At 41.7% G+C, this 25,236-nt stretch overlaps 1 protein-coding gene across 5 annotated transcripts in view; it reads right to left on the minus strand.

Annotated features, from left to right (window-relative positions):
- ttll4 (tubulin tyrosine ligase-like family, member 4) overlaps positions 1-25,236 on the minus strand; it is an 85,901-nt gene that overhangs the window by 34,195 nt on the left and 26,470 nt on the right. For all 5 annotated transcript variants that reach the window (XR_005944610.1, XM_041201430.1, XM_041201431.1 and 2 more), the window contains exons 4-11: positions 21,953-22,055; positions 20,915-21,042; positions 15,974-16,084; positions 13,726-13,802; positions 9,763-9,957; positions 4,647-4,729; positions 2,757-2,885; positions 1,203-1,325 (exon numbers count right to left, since the gene is read on the minus strand). Coding sequence is in view for 4 of the 5 variants with exons in the window: in XM_041201430.1 (XP_041057364.1) it covers positions 1,203-1,325; positions 2,757-2,885; positions 4,647-4,729; positions 9,763-9,957; positions 13,726-13,802; positions 15,974-16,084; positions 20,915-21,042; positions 21,953-22,055 (949 nt within the window). In the remaining variant the exon portion in view is untranslated. The remainder of the gene's footprint in view (positions 1-1,202; positions 1,326-2,756; positions 2,886-4,646; positions 4,730-9,762; positions 9,958-13,725; positions 13,803-15,973; positions 16,085-20,914; positions 21,043-21,952; positions 22,056-25,236) is intronic.

A 25,236-nucleotide genomic window follows, 5' to 3' on the forward strand; every position in this document is an offset into this window, starting at 1 on the left:
CGCATCCGCCCTCACGCCTTCTCCTCCCTCTCAGAACATGATAGGGTCCCCCTTGTCCTCACTTATCACCCCACCAGCCTCCTCATTCAAAGGATCTTTTGTCTGTGACATCTTTTGATTATCTGCTCCTATCACTGCTTGCCTATCTTCTGTGAAAGGGTCATGAGGACTTGAAACGTCAACTCTTTTCTTCTCCACCGACGCTGCCAGACCTGCTGAGTTTTTCCAGGTAATTCTGTTTTTGTTTTGGATTTCCAGCATCCGCAGTTTTTTGTTTTTATATGGAAGAGGGAAATTGTGTTGAGGAGTGGGGGAGCAGAGAGAGAAAATTCAGAGGAGCACAATCTTAGTATTGATAAAATAGACGAGAAGGAAGAGAAAGCAGTGCAAGCAAGTGATACAAATTTTGAAATTAGAGGCTGTGGCTGAGAAATATCTAGGGATGGGGGAGAAAGGAAAGCAATGCAACATGCTGCAAAGGCTCAGAAGCACCATGAAACCTAATGAAGCAATTCTTGGAGTATATGCAGGCTGGGGTCACTGTTGAGCTTTATTTTCTAATTTGATTAAGTGTCACCTCCAGGCTAGCAGGTAAATGGAATTTTCCCAGTTGTGGGCTAGGTACAAGAATACTTTTTTTTCAAGAAAAGTTATTCATGCTCTTGGGATGTGGGTGTCGCTAGTAAGGCAGACATTTATTGCCCTTCCCAGTTTCTCTCAAGAAAGTGGTAGTGCGCCTTCTTCTTGAACTGCTGCAGTCTGTGTGGTGAAGGTATTCCCACAATGATGTTTGGTGTGGGGTTCCAGGATTCTGACCCAGTGAGGATGAAGGGAACTGTGATTTATATCCCAGTCAGGACGCTGTGTGACTTGAAGGTGACATCGTTCACATGTACCTGGTGCCCTTGAACTACTAGACAATGGAGGCCATGTGTTTGAGAGGTGCTGCAGGGTATCTGTGGCTAGTACACTGCAGGTATGGTGTGCTAGTGATGACAAGAGTGGATGTTTAAGAAAGCCAAGCGCTGCTGATCAAGTGGATTGCTTTGCCCTGGATGGTGTCAAGCTTCTTGAGTGTTGCCTGGATCTGTCTATCTCTGACAAGGGTATTCCATCACACTCCTAATGCACCTATTTTGCCTAGAACAGAACCAATAAGTTCAGTCTTTACGCCAATAGCCCCAAGATTTCTACACTCTTACCATTTGTGACCTTGACAGAGCTTTCCATCACTGTTGGGCTTGTACTCTGCATTTAGTTTATTCACACTGTAGTTTGTAAGGTGCATAAACTTGTTACCAAGGCTCTTCATGGAAGACGAATACCTGAGCAACACAATAGAAAATAATACTCACAAGCAATAGCAGTGCAGAAGGAATCATTAAACATCAGAGGCAAATATCAATGAAACTTATACCAATTGACACTGCATTAATATTAATTCACTGACTGTTTTGTTCTAGATGGTGTAGGGTGTTGTTGAGGCTGGCCCTATCCAGGTAAATGGAGAGCATTCCATCACAACTCTAATGAACCATTTTCCCTAGGACAGAACCACAAGTCTGACTGGTCAGCAAAAATAGTGCTGGTAATTTCAAACAAAGTCAATAGATTCCTGCCTGGCGGGTTAAATTAAAATTAAAAGCAATTTTTAAAAAAAAAGTGCTGGAAATATGCTTTGGGTCTGGCAGTATTCTTGAAGAGAAAAAGAGTTAATGTTGAGTTGAATATGACTCTTCGCCAGAACTGAAGGTCAGTGGAAATGTGATGGGGTGATGGGTTTTATGCCGGCGTGTGTGTACGTGTGTCTGTGTGTGTGTTAGGCGGCGGGGGGCGGGGGTTGGTGGTGGTAAGGAGGAAGAAGGAAAAAGGGAAGGTCGAGGAAAGAGGAGAGGGTGGGACACAAGGATGTAATGAAACAAAAGACAAAGGAAGTGGTTATGGTTGTAGTAAAGAACCAAAGCACTGGTCCAGAGCCGGTGTGAATGACAAATAATGACCAGCTCTATCTGAAAGCAAAAACACGAAAAACAAGATTCATATCAGTAAAACCGCAAAAATGGGGTCAGAGTTTATGGTCTGAAATTGTTGAACTCAATGACGAGTCTGGAAGGCTGTAAAGTGCAGAATCAGAAGATGAATGAGGTGCTGTTCCTTAAGCTTGCACTGAGCTTCAGTGGACCAACAAAGGGCTGAAGTGTAAGCATGATAGTAAGGTGGTGAATAAAAATGGCAAGCAACTGGAAAGTTGGGGGTCTTGGTTGCAGACTGAGCAGAGGTATTCAACAAAGCAGTCACCCAATCTACATTTGGTCTCTGCAATGTAGACACCACCACATTGTGAGCAGCGAAAACAGAATACCAAATTGAAAGTAGTAGAGGAAAATCATTGCTTCGCTTGGGAGTGGTTAAAACTTGCTCCTGTGTGCGCTAAAGCTGTTTGGTGCAATTGGCTGAGAGAGGTTATAGCACCATCCCTGGAGCAATTACAAATAATCGGCATTACTCGACTGAGTTACCAGTTGTTTTGGGAGGTGGGGAGGGAGTAACAGTATTACAAACTCAAATATTTTATATAACTAATTCAATTTAAAGATAACAATATACTTGTGCAAAGTAGATTAGCATTTCAGGTGGGACCAGTCATAAGGTCAGGCAGCAACTCTAAAGCTACTATATGCCCCACCAAACTTAAATTACATGTCAGTAAGTAGTCATCCATTTCCTCCCTCTAACCCCTCTCTTTTTAAACTTACTTGCAACTTGCAAAACGGACCAAGCCGTCTGTAAACACATAGATCCGAAGAGGATCGTAAGAAGTCACGTAGACATAAATTCTCAAATCGAACTTGCTCTCGCCAATGAGGTAGGGTTTGTGCAAGTATCTAGAGTAAAGAAAATTAAGTTTCGCAATAACGTTTGAAATTGTTGAAAATAAATGCAAGACTCACCATGCTAACCCACAAAACATCACAAGTGATGTCAACACTTTGTAAGTAGGTCCAACAGCTTCTATTGACTGAATAAGTCAAATTTATCTTTTATTTCAAGATTCTGTTTTTGCATTTGGAAATTTGGTCCACTTCATTGATCTTCGTCTTGAATATATCAATTAATATCTATTTGGGAGATAGGGCTGGGTGGGGGAACAGAGATTTTCAAATAACCACTACCCTTAATGTGAAAATATTTTTCCTGATTTTACTCCTAAATGACCCAACTTCTATTTTCGTTTATGGACACTTTCTTTTGAATTGCACCATCTGAGGAAATAGCCTTCATCATTTTAAAGAGCTCAATTAAATTGCTCCTCAACCTACCAAACCCAGGGGGATACAAGCCAAGTTTAAGCAAATTGCCCTTCTAATTTACTTCTTTAATTCCTGATTTGATGCTTGTGAATTTGTGAATCTGTACATTGCACCCTCTCAGAGGCTAATATATCCGTCCTGAGCAGCAGTGGCCTAGCCAAAATGAAACACAGTACTCCACATGGGGCCTGGCCAAGGCTCTGTACACTGAAGCATAGCTTTCTCCCCTTTATACTCCTACCTATTTGAGACAAAACCCAACAGTGAATCAACCACTTTGAACTTGTGCCTGAGCTTTTAGCAATCTAGGAACAGGGGTGCAAAATGTTTTTGCTCTTCCACAGATCCCAGCCTCTCATCATTATTCACAGTTCATTTTTCAAACTTAAAACTATGGTGGACTTCACCCTTCCACACAATGCATTCCATAGTTTTTCCCACCGTTTTTATCCCTTTATAACTTAATGCGCCCATCTACTGTAATCTTGAAATGTGGATATACAACATTTTAATCTTTCACCCAAGCTATATGGTGAAAATCTGAGGCCCCAGTACAGATCTGTGGGGAAAACTACTTGTCACATCCCACCAGAGATTATTCCCTTTATTCCTACTCTCTATCTCAAAGCTAATTTCCAAGATTACCTCCAATTCCAGGCATTTATTTTTGCTGATAATCTCTAGTGAAACCATATTAATTGCCTTCTGAAAGTCCATCTGAACAACTTCCATAGATAATCCCCCCATCAACCATGTTAGTGGTCTCCTCAAAAAATTTAACCAGAACAGTAAGATGTGACCTACCCCTCACAAATCCATGCCCATCCTTTCTGATCAGCTCACATAACCATCCTAATGATCATCACTCTTCTCCTCTTGACAGATTCCAATAACTTCCTCATAACTGATGTTAAACTGACAACCCTACAGTTACCCTTCTCTTTTCTTAAATAATTTGCAGTTTTCAAATCCAAAGCGATATCTGAATCAAAAGAGCTATGTAGCTTAAGGGCTTTGTCGTTATTTCCATCCAGCCTCCTTTGATTTTTCTTCTCCCTGCACCATCTACTTTAACATATACTTTCCTGGGTCTTCACTACAACAAACCTCTTTACCTCCCTCAATTTTCCCTTATTCCTACAATTTATAAGCATTTAAAAAAAGAGTCTGGTGTTCATAATCTAGACTGACAGCATGAATATAACACACACACCCCACTTGAGCAAAGGGATATGTACATAAATATGAATTGGCATGTATACACACCTACATGTTGCATATTTATCTTTTAAAATATACAAAACACGCACATTATATACAGAAATAAATTCGTACTTCTGAACTAGCAGAGGTCGTTTCTTGGGGATTTGATTCCATTTATGAATGACTTGAATGCCAATTCCTCTGGCAGATGCAGGCTATATAAAAAAGACCACAGAAGCGGTGAGAAAATCAGTATGCCAATAGGTAGTTTTAAAAATATTTTTCTCATAATGTAAGTGTCAGCACCATAGATCAAAACAGCAATGACTTTATTTCTCCGATGCGATTATCTTAATGCAACTGTTTATACAGTGGCTCAAGATACTGGCCTGGTCACAAGTTTGCAAGTCCTCTTGATCATATTAAACAAAAATATCACACAGCAAAATCCAAAAGCTATAATTGCACTGCCAAACCTGAAACTACACTATTGACTGGGGTACCCCCAAGGCTCTGTTCTGATCCCCTATTGATCCTCATAGATACATATTTATACGCAAGGTGATAAACAGCTGGAGGAGGGTGACAGAAAACTGGTCAGTTAGGTACTATAGGGAAAGGGTGGGACTCACTTCATCTCAACTTATCTGGTAAATGTACTCATGGCTGTAATATAATGTACCAATTTTACCTTTTCCTGTTCCCTTCATTTAATGCAGTTTCCAGAAAGGTTCATTTGAAACAGGCTTTAACCAATAACTAAGTTGAACTGGTGGTAGACTGCACTGTGCTATGCTGCAGAAGCAAGGGATCTGCAACACAGCTACATTCAGTATTGCCTACAGCTCCTCTCCAACAGTGCAAGACAAAAAATGACTTTTAAAAAAATTATTTCATGGGATGTGTGTGTCACTGACACAACCAGAATTTATTGCTGATCCCTAACTGCTCTCAAGAACTGACCTTAATTCTGGCAGAGGTAGATCTAAAGAGAGGGAAGGGAAGAAGCTAAGGAATGATTTTAATAACTTCTTTTTGTGACAAATTATAATAATAATGCAGTTTTTGTCTGCCCACACTGTTATGATTGGTCAGTGGGTTGGTTTGGCGGCTGGTACACTGGTGTCTGGAGCACATGAAGCATGTGCGGCTCCCAACGGTTGGTGCGGCACTGTCCCCATGCAACGATGGGGTGTGTGTATGGAGCTGTGTGGATTCTCTCCAACAGTTATGAAGGTTGGTTGTTTTTTTTTAAAGCTGGGGCGGACATCAGCACGAATTCGTCCTTTCTTCTCAACTCCCTCGGCTGGTGAGAAGGTACAATAACTGGGAGGTGAGTGTGATTGAATGTGACCGTGAATCACCTCAACAACACCACCGAGATTGGTCAGCAATCAGGGTTGCAGCAGAACTGACCAAGGAAGGTAGCCCCTGCCCACTGCTGCATAAAGGAGTGAAGCAAAGATCCTGTTCCATTCTGTGAATCAACGCTGCTGAGTTTAGTTTCGATCCTATTGAATTTTAATTATGTAAATTTTCAAAATGTCAGCTGAGGAACTGCTGATTTGGGGGTGGTGGGGAGAGAAACATCAAGGTCAATGTGGGAATGTGGTGGGATGGGGGTGGCATGGGAAAAATGGAATGCATAGGGATGGTATGGATGGGGATAGCATGGGAGAGGGGCACGTGAGGAGTGGGAGAGGGGGGTTGGCATCAGAAGGATGGAATGGCCTGGGATGGCCTTATGTAGCTTTTTCCAGAGTGAAGTTTTGATTCACAGTCTTTGGTGAAAGAATAACTTGAAATCCTCCATTTAAAGTAGTACTGTTGCAACATAAATATAAATAAAAACAAAAAAACTGCAGATGCTGGAAATCCAAAACAAAAACAGAATTACCTGGAAAACCTCAGCAGGTCTGGCATCAGCGGACAAGAAGAGAGTTGACGTTTCGAGTCCTCATGACCCTTCGACAGAACTTGAGTTCGAGTCCAAGAAAGAGTTGAAATATAAGCTGGTTTAAGGTGTGTGTGTGGGGGGGCGGAGAGAGAGAGAGAAGTGGAGGGGGGGTGTGGTTGTAGGGACAAACAAGCAGTGATAGAAGCAGATCATCAAAAGATGTCAACAACAATAGAACAAAAGAACACAGGTGTTAAAGTTGGTGATATTATCTAAACGAATGTGCTAATTAAGAATGGATGGTAGGTGACTCAAGGTATAGCTCTAGTGGGGGTGGGGGGAGCATAAAATATTTTAAAATATTTAAAAATAATGGAAATAGGTGGGAAAAGAAAAATCTATATAATTTATTGGAAAAAAAAGGAAGGGGGAAACAGAAAGGGGGTGGGGATGGGGGAGGGAGTTCACGACCTAAAGTTGTTGAATTCAATATTCAGTCTGGAAGGCTGTAAAGTGCCTAGTCGGAAGATGAGGTGTTGTTCCTCCACTTTGCGTTGGGCTTCACTGGAGCAATGCAGCAAGCCAAGGACAGACATATGGGCAAGAGAGCAGGGTGGAGTGTTAAAATGGCAAGCGACAGGGAGGTTTGGGTCATGCTTGCGGACAGACCGCAGGTGTTCTGCAAAGCGGTCGCCCAGTTTACGTTTGGTCTCTCCAATGTAGAGGAGACCACATTGGGAGCAACAAATGTAGTAGACTAAGTTGGGGGAAATGCAAGTGAAATGCTGCTTCACTTGAAAGGAGTGTTTGGGCCCTTGGACGGTGAGGAGAGAGGAAGTGAAGGGCAGATGTTGCATCTTTTGCGTGGGCATGGGGTGGTGCCATAGGAGGGGGTTGAGGAGTAGGGGGTGATGGAGGAGTGGACCAGGGTGTCCCGGAGGGAGCGATCCCTACGGAATGCCGATAGGGGGGGTGAAGGGAAGATGTGTTTGGTGGTGGCATCAAACTGGAGTTGGCGGAAATGGCGTAGGATGATCCTTTGAATGCGGAGGCTGGTGGGGTGATAAGTGAGGACAAGGGGGACCCTATCATGTTTCTGGGAGGGAGGAGAAGGCGTGAGGGCGGATGCACGGGAGATGGGCCGGACACGGTTGAGGGCCCTGTCAACCACCGTGGGTGGAAAACCTCGGTTAAGGAAGAAGGAGGACATGTCAGAGGAACTGTTTTTGAAGGTGGCATCATCGGAACAGATGCGACGGAGGCGAAGGAACTGAGAGAATGGGATGGAGTCCTTACAGGAAGCGGGGTGTGAGGAGCTGTAGATGAGGTAGCTGTGGGAGTCGGTGGGTTTGTAATGGATATTGGTGGACAGTCTATCACCAGAGATTGAGACAGAGAGGTCAAGGAAGGGAAGGGAAGTGTCAGAGATGGACCACGTGAAAATGATGGAGGGGTGGAGATTGGAAGCAAAATTAATAAATCTTTCCAAGTCCCGACGAGAACATGATGCGGCACCGAAGTAATCATCGATGTACCGGAGAAAGAGTTGTGGAAGGGGGCCGGAGTAGGACTGGAACAAGGAATGTTCCACATACCCCATAAAGAGACAGGCATAGCTGGGGCCCATGCGGGTACCCACAGCCACACCTTTTATTTGGAGGAAGTGAGAGGAGTTGAAGGAGAAATTGTTCAGCGTGAGAACAAGTTCAGCCAGACGGAGGAGAGTAGTGGTGGATGGGGATTGTTCGGGCCTCTGTTCGAGGAAGAAGCTAAGGGCCCTCAGACCATCCTGGTGGGGGATGGAGGTGTAGAGGGATTGGACGTCCATGGTGAAGAGGAAGCGGTTGGGGCCAGGGAACTGGAAATTGTTGATGTGACGTAAGGTGTCAGAGGAATCACGGATGTAGGTGGGAAGGGACTGGACAAGGGGAGAGAGAAGGGAGTCAAGATAACGAGAAATAAGTTCTGTGGGGCTGGAGCAAGCTGAGACGATTGGTCTACATATTTGACTTGTGAATCTTTTGCTGGTCTCTGGTAGTTATGAAGACTGCTGTCTAGCAAAAGACCTTGATGCACAACCTATCAGCCCTCAGACTATGCTTCAAGAATTTTAAAATTCACAGGTCAAGTTTAATTATCAGTCCCCTGTCAGCCATGGCAGTGCTCTCACCCCCACAAATTTGACTTGGGAGGTAAGTTTCACTTCAGAGACTTGTGCACAAAATCCAAGCTGACAGTCCAATGTAGTACTGAGTGTGCGCTGCACTATTGGAGGTGCTGTCTTTCCGATGAGATATTAAACCAAGGCACTGTTTGCCATCTCAAGTTGGATGTAAAAGATCCCAAGAGGGGCAGGGGTGAATTTTCCTTAGCATCAAGACCAACACTGACCTCTCAAACAATACCACTAAAACAGATTATCTACTTATTGTACATTGTTATTTGTGGGAACTTGGTGTGCATAAATTAGCTGCCACATCTCCTACATTACAACAGTGCCAACACTAAGGCAGCCCGCTTGATTAGCAAGCCATCCACCTCCTTCAATATTCACTCCCTCCACCAATGGTGCACAGTGGCAGCAGTATGTACTATCTCTAAGATACATTGCAGCAATTAATTAAGGCTCATTCAAAAGCACATTCCAAACCTCTGAGCTCTACCACCTTGGAGGATGAAAGCAGCAGATGCATAGGAACACCAACACCCTCAAGTTCTCCTCCTAGTCACACAGAGTCCTGACTTGGAACTATATCGCCGTTCCTTCCTGTTGCAGGGACTAAAACCAGAAACTCCTTCCTAACAGAACAGTGGGGATACCTAAACCAGATGGACCGCAGCATTTCAAGGGGGCAGCTCACCACCACCAGCTTCTTAACAGCAATTAGGGATGGGCAATGAATGTTGGCTTTACCAGCAATGCTCTCACACCATGAAAGAACAATCTTCAAAAACTACATAACTTGGACATCAAGGTCATGAAAGGCACAGTATAAGCACAAGACTTTCTTTTTATCATCTTTAGTGTAATTAGAAATTGGAAAACTTAAGTTAAAGTTCACCAATTAAACTACCCGAACCACACCACAGAGGAGGCTCTTCAGCCCATCATCTCTCTGCCAGATCTTTGCAATGTCTATCCAACTGGTTTCACCTCCCCACGGTTTCCCCGCAGCCATAATGTTTTCCCTTTACGATTATATACCCAATTCCTTTTTAAAAGCTAATACTGAATCTGCTTCAATCAAGCCTTCAGGCAGTGCATTTCAGATTATAACAACTTGCTGCATAAGAAAATAAAGTCTCCCCTCTGGTCCCTTTTCCAATTATTTTAACTAAGCTTTAACTTACCGGTTTGATGATCCATTTCTGCCTGTTGGAGCTATCCCCCCACGCATTCTTCAGCAGTTTGATGTCATGAGGGAGAATGTAGGACTGCGGGAAAAAGTTGAACTCCCTTTTCCCAAATCGCACCTGCATTCTTAATAAGTTACGCCACAAACGGTCCTTGCGCCCAATTTGAAATGATCCTGGAAAATGATTCAGCTAGGAAGGAAAATATAGATGGTTTATTTTCTCTTGCCCCCCCCTTCCAAGAATGCACCATCATTTTATGATGTTTACCAGATTTGAGCGGTGTAATAGAAAATAAAAACCAATTCCACAATGCAATATGTAAAATTTCAGGTTAAAATTACAAAGAAAGTGAGATTTTTCAGTTGCAGAATGAACAATTTGCACTTGCGTAGCACCTATAATGCACATAATTGTCCAGAAACACTCCAGAGGCATAATAGAATAATAAAACTAGCATTGAGCCAAGAGAAGGTGTTAAGAGGGATGACTAAAAACTTGGTCAAAGAGGCAAGTTTTAAGGAGGGTTGTAAGAAAGGAGAGGTGAAGAGCAATAGGGGTGTAGGGAGATAATTTCAGAGCTACGGGCCCAGACAGCTAAAAGCATCACCGGTAAGAGTGGGTTCAAAGAGAGTAGTGGATGCTCAAGAGGCCACAAGATCTTAAGAAACATGAGTAGGCCATTTGGCCTCTCGAACCTGCTCACACCATTCAATAAGATCATGGTTGATCTGATCATAACATCAACTCCACTTTCCTCGACTCCCCTGTAGCTCAAAAATCTATCTTGGTATTGAACATATTCAATAGCCAAGTCTCCAAAGCTCTCTGGGAGAGAGAATTCCAAAGACTAATGATCCTCAGAAGAAATTCCTCATCTTTTCAAACTGTGCCCCCTAGTTCTAAATTTCCCCCAAAGGGAAACATCCTCTTCAGTATCTACCCTGACAAGACCCTCAGAATCTTATATGTTTCAATAAGATCATCTCTCATTCTTCTAAACACCAGTGAGTCTAGGAACAACCTGCATAAACTTTCCTCATAAGACAAACCCTTCATCCCAGGAATCAGCTTAATGAACCTTCTATGAACTGCTTCCAATGCAAGTATATCCCCCCCTTAGGCTTCCTTAGTTTTATACTCCATCACCTTTGCAATAAAGGCCAACATTCCATTTGTCTTCCAATTACTTGGTGTACTTGCATGTTAATGCTTTACGATTTATGTACATAGACACCGGGAATCCTCTGTACCACAGTGTTTTGTGATCTCTCTCCATTTAAGTAATACTTTGCTTTCATATTCTTCCTACCAAAAATGGATAACTTCACATTTTCCCACATTATACTCCATCTACCAAATTTTTGCCCACTCATCTAACCTACCTATATCTCTTTGCAGACTGTGTCCTCCTCACAACTTGCTTTCCTACCTATCTTTGTATCAAGAGCAAATTCCAACATCCAAGTCATTAATATAGGCTGCAAATTGTTCAGGTCCCAACACTGATCCCTGTGGCTCCCCATTAGCTACAGTTTGCTCACCTGAAAACAACCCATTTATTGTGACTCTCTATGTACTGTTAGTTAGCACTAGTACACCCAACATCAGAGTTGGAGGAGCACAGAGTTCTCAGATCTGTGCAGGGCTAGAGTCACGGGCGAACAGCACACATTTTATCATATGAAAGGTGATAAACAAAGGCAAGCTGATGCTAAAACTGAACCAAGCCACTCAGTCTTTGGCTCAAGAGACTCCATTTTAGGGCAGGGTTATAGCAGGCATGGACAGGGGGGGAAAAAATTCATAAATTACATGTAGAATATGCGTACAAGGCAAAGGAACAAAAGTCGAGTTTGGCTCAAAAGTCGAGTTTGGCTCAAAAGTCGAGTTTGGCTCAAAAGTCGAGTTTGGCTCAAAAGTCGAGTTTGGCTCAAAAGTCGAGTTTGGCTCAAAAGTCGAGTTTGGCTCAAAAGTCGAGTTTGGCTCAAAAGTCGAGTTTGGCTCAAAAGTCGAGTTTGGCTCAAAAGTCGAGTTTGGCTCAAAAGTCGAGTTTGGCTCAAAAGTCGAGTTTGGCTCAAAAGTCGAGTTTGGCTCAAAAGTCGAGTTTGGCTCAAAAGTCGAGTTTGGCTCAAAAGTCGAGTTTGGCTCAAAAGTCGAGTTTGGCTCAAAAGTCGAGTTTGGCTCAAAAGTCGAGTTTGGCTCAAAAGTCGAGTTTGGCTCAAAAGTCGAGTTTGGCTCAAAAGTCGAGTTTGGCTCAAAAGTCGAGTTTGGCTCAAAAGTCGAGTTTGGCTCAAAAGTCGAGTTTGGCTCAAAAGTCGAGTTTGGCTCAAAAGTCGAGTTTGGCTCAAAAGTCGAGTTTGGCTCAAAAGTCGAGTTTGGCTCAAAAGTCGAGTTTGGCTCAAAAGTCGAGTTTGGCTCAAAAGTCGAGTTTGGCTCAAAAGTCGAGTTTGGCTCAAAAGTCGAGTTTGGCTCAAAAGTCGAGTTTGGCTCAAAAGTCGAGTTTGGCTCAAAAGTCGAGTTTGGCTCAAAAGTCGAGTTTGGCTCAAAAGTCGAGTTTGGCTCAAAAGTCGAGTTTGGCTCAAAAGTCGAGTTTGGCTCAAAAGTCGAGTTTGGCTCAAAAGTCGAGTTTGGCTCAAAAGTCGAGTTTGGCTCAAAAGTCGAGTTTGGCTCAAAAGTCGAGTTTGGCTCAAAAGTCGAGTTTGGCTCAAAAGTCGAGTTTGGCTCAAAAGTCGAGTTTGGCTCAAAAGTCGAGTTTGGCTCAAAAGTCGAGTTTGGCTCAAAAGTCGAGTTTGGCTCAAAAGTCGAGTTTGGCTCAAAAGTCGAGTTTGGCTCAAAAGTCGAGTTTGGCTCAAAAGTCGAGTTTGGCTCAAAAGTCGAGTTTGGCTCAAAAGTCGAGTTTGGCTCAAAAGTCGAGTTTGGCTCAAAAGTCGAGTTTGGCTCAAAAGTCGAGTTTGGCTCAAAAGTCGAGTTTGGCTCAAAAGTCGAGTTTGGCTCAAAAGTCGAGTTTGGCTCAAAAGTCGAGTTTGGCTCAAAAGTCGAGTTTGGCTCAAAAGTCGAGTTTGGCTCAAAAGTCGAGTTTGGCTCAAAAGTCGAGTTTGGCTCAAAAGTCGAGTTTGGCTCAAAAGTCGAGTTTGGCTCAAAAGTCGAGTTTGGCTCAAAAGTCGAGTTTGGCTCAAAAGTCGAGTTTGGCTCAAAAGTCGAGTTTGGCTCAAAAGTCGAGTTTGGCTCAAAAGTCGAGTTTGGCTCAAAAGTCGAGTTTGGCTCAAAAGTCGAGTTTGGCTCAAAAGTCGAGTTTGGCTCAAAAGTCGAGTTTGGCTCAAAAGTCGAGTTTGGCTCAAAAGTCGAGTTTGGCTCAAAAGTCGAGTTTGGCTCAAAAGTCGAGTTTGGCTCAAAAGTCGAGTTTGGCTCAAAAGTCGAGTTTGGCTCAAAAGTCGAGTTTGGCTCAAAAGTCGAGTTTGGCTCAAAAGTCGAGTTTGGCTCAAAAGTCGAGTTTGGCTCAAAAGTCGAGTTTGGCTCAAAAGTCGAGTTTGGCTCAAAAGTCGAGTTTGGCTCAAAAGTCGAGTTTGGCTCAAAAGTCGAGTTTGGCTCAAAAGTCGAGTTTGGCTCAAAAGTCGAGTTTGGCTCAAAAGTCGAGTTTGGCTCAAAAGTCGAGTTTGGCTCAAAAGTCGAGTTTGGCTCAAAAGTCGAGTTTGGCTCAAAAGTCGAGTTTGGCTCAAAAGTCGAGTTTGGCTCAAAAGTCGAGTTTGGCTCAAAAGTCGAGTTTGGCTCAAAAGTCTGACGGCACATACATCCGCTTTTGTCTTGTTTTAGGAGCTCGAAGTAGGAAAGATAATTGCAATAACAAGTAGATTTTCATCATGATTTTGCTCATGCCAAATATTTCAACAAATATGGAAAAAGCGCACAGAAGGAAGGGAGGGAGGATACGGTAAAGCTTTTGCAATTCCAACTGCTTACCTTCTGATATTCCCGGAGGGTCTTGAATAGCGGTGATTTCATGTGATGCCCCCAGCACCCCAGCCAATCATAACATTCTGAAAAGTATAACATGTGAATTTTCCACTTTTAAGCCAAGTATCTCTCTCTTCTGATTGCTCATGTAGGGACAGACATGCATCTCATCCCAGTGGCCATTTGTCATGTTTGAACCTACAGGAAACTACAGGGCAGTTAGCTTAACACCTGTCATGGGGAAAATATTAAGGGGGTTATAATGGTGCACTTTAAAAATCTCAATGCAATCAGACAGAGTCAACGTAGCTTTGTGAAAGGGAAATCATGTTTGACTAATTTATTGAAGTTCTTTGAGGAAGCAGCAAGTAACAAGGATTGAGGGGAACTTGTAGATGTGCTGAAGGTTTCCAGAAGGCATTTGACAAGGTGCTACATCAAAGCTTACTACATAAAATAAGAGGTCACAGTATAGGGGATAACATATTAGCACAGGCAGAGGATTGGTTAGCTGACAGGAAACAGACAGTAATGAGATATAGGTCATTTTCAGGTTAGCAAGATGTGATGAGTGGAGTGCCACAGGGATCAGTGCAGGGGCCTCAACTATTTACAATTTATATCAATGACTTGGATGAAGGAACCAAATGTATGGCTGCTAAATTTGCTGACGATACAAAGATAGGTAGGAAAGTAAGTTATGAAGAGGATATAGGGAGTCTGCAAAGGGATATAGGTAGGTTAAATAAGTGGGCAAAAATTTGGCAAATGGAGGATAATATAGGAAGATGTGAACTTGTCCACTTTGGCAGGAAGAATAGAAAAGCAACATATTATTTCAATGGAGAGAGCTTGCAGGACTCTGAGGTACAGAGGGATCTAATTATCATGGCACATGAATCTCAAAAAGTTAGAATGCAGGTACAGCAAGTGAAGAGGAAGCAAATGGAAGGCTGACATTTATTTCATGGGGAACGGAATATAAAAGTAGGGATGTTTTGTTATAGTTGTACAGGGCATTGATAAGAACACATCTGGAGTACTGTGTACAGTTCTGGTCTCTTTATTTAAGATATAAATGCATTAAAAGCAGTTCAGAGAAGATTCACTCTACTGATACCTGGGATGGAGGTGGTTATCTTATGAGGAAAGATTAGACGACAGGGCCTGTGTTCATTGCAGTTTAGAAGAATGAGACGGTCTTATTGAAACATATAAAAGATCCTGCGGGGACTTGACAAGGTGGATGCTGAAAGGATGTTTCCCCTCGTGGGAGAAACTACAACTAGGGGACAATTTAAAAATAAGGGGTCACCCATTTAATACTGAAATGAAGAGATATTTTTCCTCTCAGAGGGTCAGGAGTCTTTGGAACTCTCTCTTCCCCAGAGTGATGGAGGCAGGGTCACTGAGTATTTTTAAGGCAGAGGTAGACAGATTCTTGACTAACAAGGGAGTCAAAGGTTATTGGGGGTAGACTGGAATGTGGAGTTGGGGCCACAATCAGATCAGCCATGATTTTATTGAATGGCGGAACAGGCTTGAGGGGCCAAATGGCCTACTCCTGCTCTTAATTCATATGTCCGTATGTACACAGTGAGTGCTGGTAACGGCAGTGGAGCACCACAGGCAAGTCTGGTACAATTTGCACTATGACATTTGCACTCTATGACCACATTATTCTGCTTGGTCTGTATACCAAGTTATCCCCTTTCTAGTTCAGAGTGGCAAGAGCAACCGTTATCTCAGTTATGATCAGCTAACTGGGACATTCCTAGTCTGTACAGTGCAGCAACATTGATGGGCATTAACCACTAAGCCTTCAGAAGTTCAAGGTCAGTTAATGCTCAATTGTACATTCAGGTTCTTCAATTCCGTTTAGAATTGCTGGGTCATTGGTTTATGGTGACTGAGTAGGTCAAACTGTATTTTTACCATATGGGATTAAATCCCACTATCTGAGTGGTTTCTTACCATGAAAATGCAGTGCGTTTCCCTAAAATGTCAATGGCTTAATTACTGATTAAACCAAATTCCATGTTTATTAGATTTGGTACCATTAACTGCCTGCTGTTCTTGGAATTTTAACTGCTACCTTGGGATATCACAATCCAAGACTCTTCTTAGTTTTTTTTCCCATGAAATCCTCAAACCAGTGGCACTGAACATATGCAATTATCAAAGTTAAAATAAGTGTAATCAATGGGTTTAGATTAATTTGTCAATGCTAACAAATTCAAGATTAATGACTTACTTTTAGTGATTTTGAAATGGGATCTGGCAATGACATTCTTCACAACTACTGGCGTCACATTGGACATTTTCCATTTCATCTGTCTTCGTTGGTCCCATGGTAACAGTTCAACTGTGGAATATTAAGTCAGTCATTCAGTAAAACAAACAAGAGTTTACACTGATTCTGTTTTAAGAGATGCAATGCTATAACAATGGATCATTCTACAGGCCATAAACTTAAGACTTCCAGTGGCAAAGAAAACCTGGCTGTTTAAAGACAATGTACAGCGGTGCCATACAGATCAGCAAAGATCTGAAGCTTGATCCCCATCTTGTGCTGAGTTAGTGTTATGTACACATGGCTTCAGTATCACTTGGTTAAGGAGGGTTCCACTCCTGATTGCTTTCCAGCAATCCTTGTTAGGAGTGCAGGCAGAGTAGGAGTCCATTCAGCTCCTTCAGTCTGTCCAACCATTCAATTAGATCATGGCTTATCTGTTCCTCAGCCCCATTTACTGTCCCTGTTCTGTTTCCTTAAAATCCTTCAGTTTAGTCAATATCTGCCCAAGGGGGGATTCCATGTTAATTTCTCTGTTTTCATGGTTTTGTACTTGCCTCTTCAGTTGTTTGTAGAAGCCTTCCATTTTCAATTTCAAGTGGTCTATTATAATCATTTTCTTTCTCCCTCTTGGTTCTACATCCCTCTAATCCTCCTTTAATCACCTCCTTCAGCAACTTCTTATTCCTTAGAATATAGTCAATCCAGCCATCTTGCCATTTCCTGATGATATTCATCAATGATCTTTCCTCCTCCACCGCCCTGAGAACTTCTTCACTGCTCTGGCGTTCTCTCCAACTGACCCACTCCTTCCTTCTCCAGAACCACATTTCACAACTTTCTAATCTTTGGATGTCACCTTTTCCTCAAGGTCCATGTTTCAGCCCCATTCAACAAAACACTCCAAATCTGCAGTCCAGCATTCTGGCGAGGTGAATAACCAGGACAGTAGAGAGGGCTTTAAAAACTGAATAGTGTGGGGGTGAGGAGAGATGTGATAAGCTAAAGAGAAAGAAGGCAAGAAAGCAGGATAGCAATAAGGGAAACATGGCTATCGGAGTATGGCAGGAAGGGACAGAGTGCACAAGCAATTAAGACTAGAGATTGCGAAAAATAATAAGACAGAATTAAATACATTCTATCTGAATGCACACACCATCCGCAACAAAGTAGATAAATTGCCGGCACAAGTAGAAGTAAACAGATATGACCTAATTGCCATTACAGAGAGGTAGCTGCAGGGTGACCAAGGTTAGGAACTGAAAGTTCAAGGGCATTCGACATTTAGGAAGGAAAAACCGAAAAGGAGGTGGCATTGCACTGTTAATAAAGGATGGGATCAGTATATTAGTGAGAGGATCTTAGATCAAAAGCTCAAGATGTAGAATCAGTTTGGGTGTAACTAACAAGGGGCAAGGGGCAATAAACTTTGGCAGGGGTTGTTTACAGGTTACCAAATAGTATGGTAGTGTAAGGCATGGTATAAATCAGGAAATTAGGTGCAAGTAACAAGGGTAACAACAATAATCATGGAGGACTGGAGTCTACATACAGGCTGAGTAAATCTAATTAACCCTAATGCTAAGGACGACAAACTCCTGGAATGTATTTATGATAGTTTTCTGGAACAGTATGTTGAGGAACCAACCAGAAAACAGGCTATTTTAGATCTAGCATTGTGCAATGAAAAAGGGTTAATTAATAATCTCGCTATAAAGGAGCCTTTATGGAGGAGTGACCATAATGAGAGAGAATATTACATGAAGTTTAAAAGTGTAGTTCAACTCGAAACCAGGGTCTTTAATCTGAACAAAGGAAACTACAAAGGTATGAGGGGCAAGCTGCCGGAGGTAGATTGAGAAACTACATTAAAAGGTAGGTCAGTAGACAAGCAATGGCTAGTATTTAAAGAATTAATACATAGGTTGCAACAAATTTTCATTCCTTTAAGGCACAAAAAGCCAGCAAGAAAAGCGATCCAACCATGACTAACAAGGGAAATAAAGATCCTATTAGTTCACAGGAAGAGGCATATAAAGCTGCCAAAAAAGTAGTAAACCTGAGGATTGGGAGCATTTTAAAATTAAATTGAAGAGAGCGGGAAAACAGGATATGAAAGTAAACTTGCAACGAGCGTAAAAACGGACTGTAAAAGCTTCCATAGGTATGTAAAAAGGAAAAGGTTAGTAAAGACAAATGTGGGTCCGTTACAGGCAGAGAATGGAGAATTCATGATGGGTAATAAGGAAATAGTACAGAAACTAAACAAGTACTTTGCGTCTGTCTTCAAAGAAAGATTAAAAAAAACACTCTGGGGTGCCAAGGGACTAGTGAGATTGAGAACTTGAAAGAAATTAGTATTAGCAAAGTACTAGTGCTGGAGAAATTAATGGAGCTGAAACAAGGGGAATTTCTTCAGTCAGAGGGTGGTGAATATTTGTAATTTTGTACCCGAGGCTGTGGAAGTTCAATCATTGAGTATGTTCAAAGCAGAGTTCGATAGATTTCTAGATACTATTGACATCAAGAGCTATGGGGATAGATTTGAGGTAAAAGGTCAGCCATGATCTAGTTGAATGACGGAGCAGGCTCACGGGGCTAAATGGTCGACTCCTGCTCCCATATTCCTAATACACAGTCTTTATTTAAGGTTCCTACTTATTCCAATGCTGCGCAATTCTTTATGATTGAAGAATGCATTCTTTGCCATTGCTACTCTAGCTCTGATTTCTTTATGGCAGTAGCCATCTTCTGACAAGATGCTTCCTGGGTACTTAAATTGTGATACCTATTCCAGCTGCTGACCATTTATCTTGACCTCTACTTTCCCAAGATGATTTCTTTCAAGCATAATAACTTCCATTTTTCATATTCATTTGCTTAACAAAATCAGTCATATATATTTCAAGTGGCCCAGCATTCACAGTCCTTTTGTGAGGACAGCACAATGCATGGCCATTGCCTCAGTCAAACAGCCTGTTGAAAATCACTGACCAAGCCAACATCTAAAGAATGGCCACCTACGAGTTACCGTATGGCATTTACTACAAATGAGACAGGCTCCCCTCAGGAGGGAGTGGGAGTAGGCTGGCAGGAAAAGAAATGGCTTTAACGCTCACCCAGTCACTGCTACAAACTGAATATTAAGAGCTCCTGCTCTTGTATATTTACCGCATGCATTTACAGTCCTCCTCCTCCATTGCTTAGCACTGAATTCTTTAAACTTTATTGTTGCCAAGTAAAAAAATTCTTGTTTTACAGGGCCCACAAGCTGGGCAGTTGTGTGATGACATAACTGGTACACATACTGCTTGGATTTGTATAGAATCAAATATACAAACCAGAAAAAAGAACAGCCCATCAATGCTGTTGGATCATGCAAATTCATACTCAACTCTCCATGATCAAATGCTAATACCTGGAAGATGCAACTGACCTCAGGGATTCCTGTTCCTATCTAGTCATCCCACTGGAAAGTGCATGTTGGGATGTCAGAAGGGTGGCTATGATGTACTCTCCATGATTGAACGATATGCTGACTCTAGCATCAAGGACAGTTACCGAGAAGTAGCAGCAGACAACTGCTTATCCTAGCATGAGGCAGTTGCTTTAGGAAAAGGAGACTGGGGGAGGAAGAAATGAGTGCATCGATGACAGCTGCTGGGTTTGGCGATAATACTAAGCTCAAACAGTCTACTCATACTTGCTATCTAGGATCACACAAAGAAAGTGTAATAGTGGCAGTCATGTCATAATTCTTGAGTATCAATCGACTTCTATCTGCTAAAAATCAGCTGATAGCATTCGTTAGTAGGGCAATACTTTTTCAGTCTAGTTATTTTAGATGTACATTTCAAATTCTTAATTGTGTGCACATCTGACTGCAGGACAATGAATTTTATTGATCAGCCGATTTCGTTCAGGAAACCAAAACCAAGCAAATTCCATCCTTTCCTGCAAAGCCGTTCCTGTCTGTGTCTTGCCATCTCTTTTTTATTCTCCCCTGGCCACGACCCACGCCCCCTCTCAAATCTATTCACTCCTTTGGTAAGTTCTCTTCACCACCTTCAAACTAGGAAGCCGTCCCTCTCTCTTGCCCAAAAAACACGGTTTTTCTCCTTCTCGGTCCTCAAATATGGAGTCTACTTCTTTCACACCATTATAAAATTAGTTGAATCGATGTGTGCCTATTATTAAAAATTGGAAAGGTTAAAAATTGAGTGCCAGGGCCAGCCTTCAAATTTTCTGTTTCTTCCCAGGCCTGGATTGTTTGTGGTGGTTGTGTAATGGTTATGTTCCAGACCGGAAATCTAGAAGAATATGAATTTTGAAATAATGCAGAAATTTGAAAAAAAATGCATTAAATGTGACCATGATTCACTGCGAAGGCCGTTACTAACATGATTTTATTGGATGAAACTTGATGTCCTTACCTGGTCTGACCCAAGTGTCACACAACTCCTTCCTGCACCTCCCCACACCCTCCAAAAAAAATAGCACTGTGGGACACCCCTACCACAGGGGCTGCAACAGAGCAGACCACCACCAACTAGTCCAAAACAACTAGCGATGGGTAAAAAAAATGCCATGAATCAAGATGAAATTAAAAACAAAACCCTTACAGAGCAGCTTCAGGATGAATTCACGAGGCAGAGATTATTTCTGTGCCTCAAAGTGTGGTTCCAGGTCTCAGTAGCAAAAAGAGGAAGGAAAAGTCATGCAGAATGATAGAGGAAGGAGACTTATTGGGAAAACAAAAGATAAAGTATGAGACTCAAACAGTAACAGGAAAAAAGATGCAAATTTTATTTTTGTTTCTCAACATTGCCACAGCATAATCAATTTATATAATATTTACTAAAACAATTAAAAATACAAGTAAATTTAGGCTTTCTTCCTTACTTTTCTCATTTGAAGTCCCAAAGTAAATCGTCAGAGGCATATCATGAAACAGGCTTTTTATCAAGGCTGGCTTAACAATTTGAATTTTACATTCAGGTCCTTGCGGGTAGCAAGAAGCAAAAACATTCCTGAGAAACAGAAGGAGGACAGAGAATAATTAGTTGTATATCAGGGTACCGTGATAAATTCTAAATACCGTCATAAGAAATAATGCTGACTTAGAGAATTAAAAGAAATGCAAAGATTTTTCAAAACGTTAACATGAAAAATACAGAACTTCAAACACTTAGAGGTGGAGTAGCTGGAAGCTAGCTCACACAACTCAGATGGGAGGAGACGACAGATCATAACTTTCCTATTTACTGTAACATACTTAACCAGGCAAGAATGAATTTTAAAGACACCTTTAAAATGAAAATGTTAACTGCCAGGAGGAGGTAAGTAGAGATTTACATTGTCAGTAACTTTTGGATTGTGGAATGAATAGGAGAACATTCATTTCTAAAAACTGGAGATGGGGAAGATTCTTTGCTCTAAAAATCATATGGTAAATCATTAGGGAATCATCATTTGAAAGGACATGAAAACCAAAAAAGATGTAGGTAAGACTGTGCACATGTTGGCTGTAGTACACCTATTTCAGTGAAAAACTCATTCTTCTCTATAATCAGGATTTTAATCCCAAAAGTAACCAACATCTAATCAACTGCACAAGTCTCCAACTGCCATTTAAGAAATGTTTCTGACCCTAATAAAAAACCTTATCAACTATGTCCCATGTTAAAAGCAAAGCTTCTTCCTACATCTTCTGACATTATACCTATATGCATCTTGAACATAAATAATAAACTGTTTTTGCTCATTGAGATTAGTATATTTAAAAACAGTAACGCTTCTTAAAGTACAGGATGTGGGAAGAGGGGGAGAGAATAAACTAAATTCATGAGAGGAGACTAAGAAGAGAAGACAAGGAAAATAGAGCAAAGCATCTCAGTGAGGTCTTCAGTCAAATGCGATAACAAGTTTTGGCAAACTTACTTGGCATCAGCAGATTCAGGTAGTTCATTAAAGGCCACCTTAGATAAACCATTTGCTGATTCAGTAGAAAAGGAATCTGAGATGGTGGAACACTCTGAATCTTCTGAAAAGAACCAACAACTAGTATTTATATAGCTTCTTAAATGTTGTAAAATCAACTTTAACAGTAATGAGCATAGCCCTCAGTTGCATCTCAGAGGGTGCAATTCTTAAAAGGGAAAAAATATATTGAACTGAATCACAAATTAGCCTAAATAAAACAAAAGGGAGATATCAGTAAGAAAGACTGTTCTTTCAGTAGGATGTTTCCCTGCCTGGGGAGCCCAGAACTAGGAGTTAACCATTTAGGATGGAGATGAGGAGAAATTCCTTCACAACAGAGGGTTATGAAGCTTTGGAATTCTCTGCCCAGCCAGCTGTGGATGCCGAGTCATTAAGTAAGATAGAGGTTGATAGATATTTTGGGAATTAAGGGCTATGGGCATTGTGTGAGAAGGCAGAGTTGAGATAGAAGGTCAGCCACGTTATGGCACAGCGGATGGTAAATACCAAGTTGCTCAAATCCCAGAGGGAAACGTGAAACAACTGCCACAACTGTTTTGCAATTTGTATTTTTATTTCAAGATGTTTACTTATTTAGCATTTCAAACCTAGCTTCTCTTCTGATAAATCAAAGCCTTCAGACCAGCTGTCTTTAATTCAATTAAGTCCCACACACAGACTATCCAGACCCCACTATTCCTACTTAATAATAAATCCCAATAACATTATGAAAATTATATTTATATGACAGCCATGTCTTTTGAATAGCATAGTAGGCTTGAAGGGCCAAATAGCCAACTCCTGCTCCTACTTATGTTCCTGTACTCAGACCATTAAAGTGTCATTGACTAAAGTATGTCAACTAAACAATTTTGATTTTAAGCTTCATAAAATGTTTAGTTTTAAAGTTTAGAGGTAGAAAGAAAAAAAAACATTTCTAGAAATAACACTAGTGGCTAGTGTATAAGTTGAGACCCATGAGAAAATGGAACATATGAACATCTGAATTGTCATTTGAGCCCCAGTTTATTATTTCTCACCCTTTCCTATGGCCTCCTGAGCTATGCAAAGTGAAATACAGTAACTTAAAGATTTTTTTCTCCAAAAAAGCTATGAGTCTAGAATGAAATTGCGGAAAGCAATAAACAAATTTTGGCTTGTGTTTTCCCATGACTAAGATTAAAATCTGGGAACAAAATCTTACACTAAAAGAGGGACCAAACATTTCTTTTCAATAAAATGAGACTAAAGCTGAAACAAGAGACAAGCTTTAAAATATAATCACAAAAACTGCTTATAAGCTTGCACCCAGCTGTTCCATTATTAGCACTTTTCATAAGGCATCTTATGTCAAAATGTTCAAACGTGTGCCAATGGCTACAGAAAAGTATCATGCAGCGCTGTATACGAAATAAGGTAAATGAGCTTGTGGCGCAGATTGAAATTGGCGGGTATGATGTGGTGGGCATCACGGTGACATGGCTGCAAGGGGTCAGGACTGGGAGCTAAATATCGAAGGATATACATCCTATCGAAAAGATAGGCAGGTTGGCAGAGGGGGTGGGTTGCTTTGTTAGTAAGAAATGAAATTAAATCGATAGCAAGAAATGATGTAGGGTCAGATGATGTAGAATCTGTGTGGGTAGAGCTGAGGAACTGCAAAGGTAAAAAAACCATAATGGGAGTTATGTACAAGCCTCCGAACAGTAGTCAGGATGTGGGGCACAAGTTACACCAGGAGATAGAAAAGGCGTGTAAGAAAGGCAAGGTTACAGTGATCATGAGGGATTTCAATATACAGGTAGACTGGGAAAATCAGGCTGGTAGTGGATCCCAAGAAAAGGAATTTGTGGTATGTCTACGAGATGGCTTTTTGGAGCAGTTTGTGGTAGAGTCGACTAGGGAACAGGCAATTCTAGATTTAGTGATGTGTAATGAGGCAGCTTAAGGGAGCTTAAGGTGAAGGAACCCTTAGGAGGAAGTGACTATACTATGATAGAATTTACCCTGCAATTTGAGAAGAAAAAGCTGGAATCAGATGTAACTGTATTACAGTTGAATAAAGGCAACTACAGAGGCATGAGGGAGGCGTTGGCCAGAATTGACAGGGAGATGAGCCTAGCAGGAAAGACAGTGGAACAGCAATGGCAGGAGTTTCTGGGAGTAATTTGGGAGACACAGCAAAAATTCATCCATAGGAAGAAGAAGCATACTAAAGGGAGGACAAGGCAACCATGGCTGACAAGGGAAGTCAGGGACAGAATAAAAGCTAAAGAGAAAGCATATAATGTGGCGAAGGTCAGTGGGAAACCAGGGAATTGGGAAGCATACAAAGACCAACAGAGGACAACTAAAAAAGAAATAAGGAGGGAGATTAAATATGAGGGTAAACTAGCTAGTAATATAAAAGAAGATTGCAAGAGTTTTTTTTAGATATATATATAAAGGGTGAGAGAGAGGCAAAAATGGACATTGGGCCACTGGAAAATGACATTGGAGAAGTAGTGGTGGGGAACAAAGAAATGGCGGAGGAACTGAATAGGTACTTTGTGTCAGTCTTCATGGTGGAAGGCACGAGTAACATCCCCAAAGTTCAAGAGAGTCGGGGGGGGGGGGGGTGCAGAGGTGAGTATGGTGGCCATTACCAAGGGGAAGGTGCTAGGAAAACTGAAAGGTCTGAAGGTGGATAAATCACCTGGACCAGATGGATTACACCCCAGAGTTCTGAAGGAGATAGTGGAGGCGTTAGTGGTGATCTTTCAGGAATCACTCGAGTCAGGGAGGGTCCCAGAGGACTGGAAAATCGCTAATGTAACCCCCCCTGTTTAAGAAGGGAGTGAGGCAAAAGATGGGAAATTACAGGCCAATTAGCCTGACCTTAGTCGTTGGTAAGATTTTAGAGTTCATTATTAAGGATGAGATTTCAGAATACTTGGAAGTGCATGGTAAAATAGGGCAAAGTCAACATGGTTTCATCAAGGGGAGGTCATGCCTGACAAATCTGTTAGAATTCTTTGAGGAGGTAACAAGTAGGTTAGACAAAGGAGAGCCAATGGATGTTTTCTACTTGGACTTCCAGAAGGCCTCTGACAAGGTGCCACACAGGAGGCTGCTCAGTAAGATAACAGCCCATGGTTTTAGAGGAAAGTACTAGCATGGATAGAAGATTGGCTGTCTGGTAGGAGGCAGAGAGTGGGGATAAGGGGGTCCTTCTCAGGATGGCGGCCGGTGACTAGTGGAGT

Source organism: Carcharodon carcharias, chromosome 12 (genome assembly GCF_017639515.1).
Source record: "Carcharodon carcharias isolate sCarCar2 chromosome 12, sCarCar2.pri, whole genome shotgun sequence".
NCBI lineage: Eukaryota > Metazoa > Chordata > Chondrichthyes > Lamniformes > Lamnidae > Carcharodon > Carcharodon carcharias.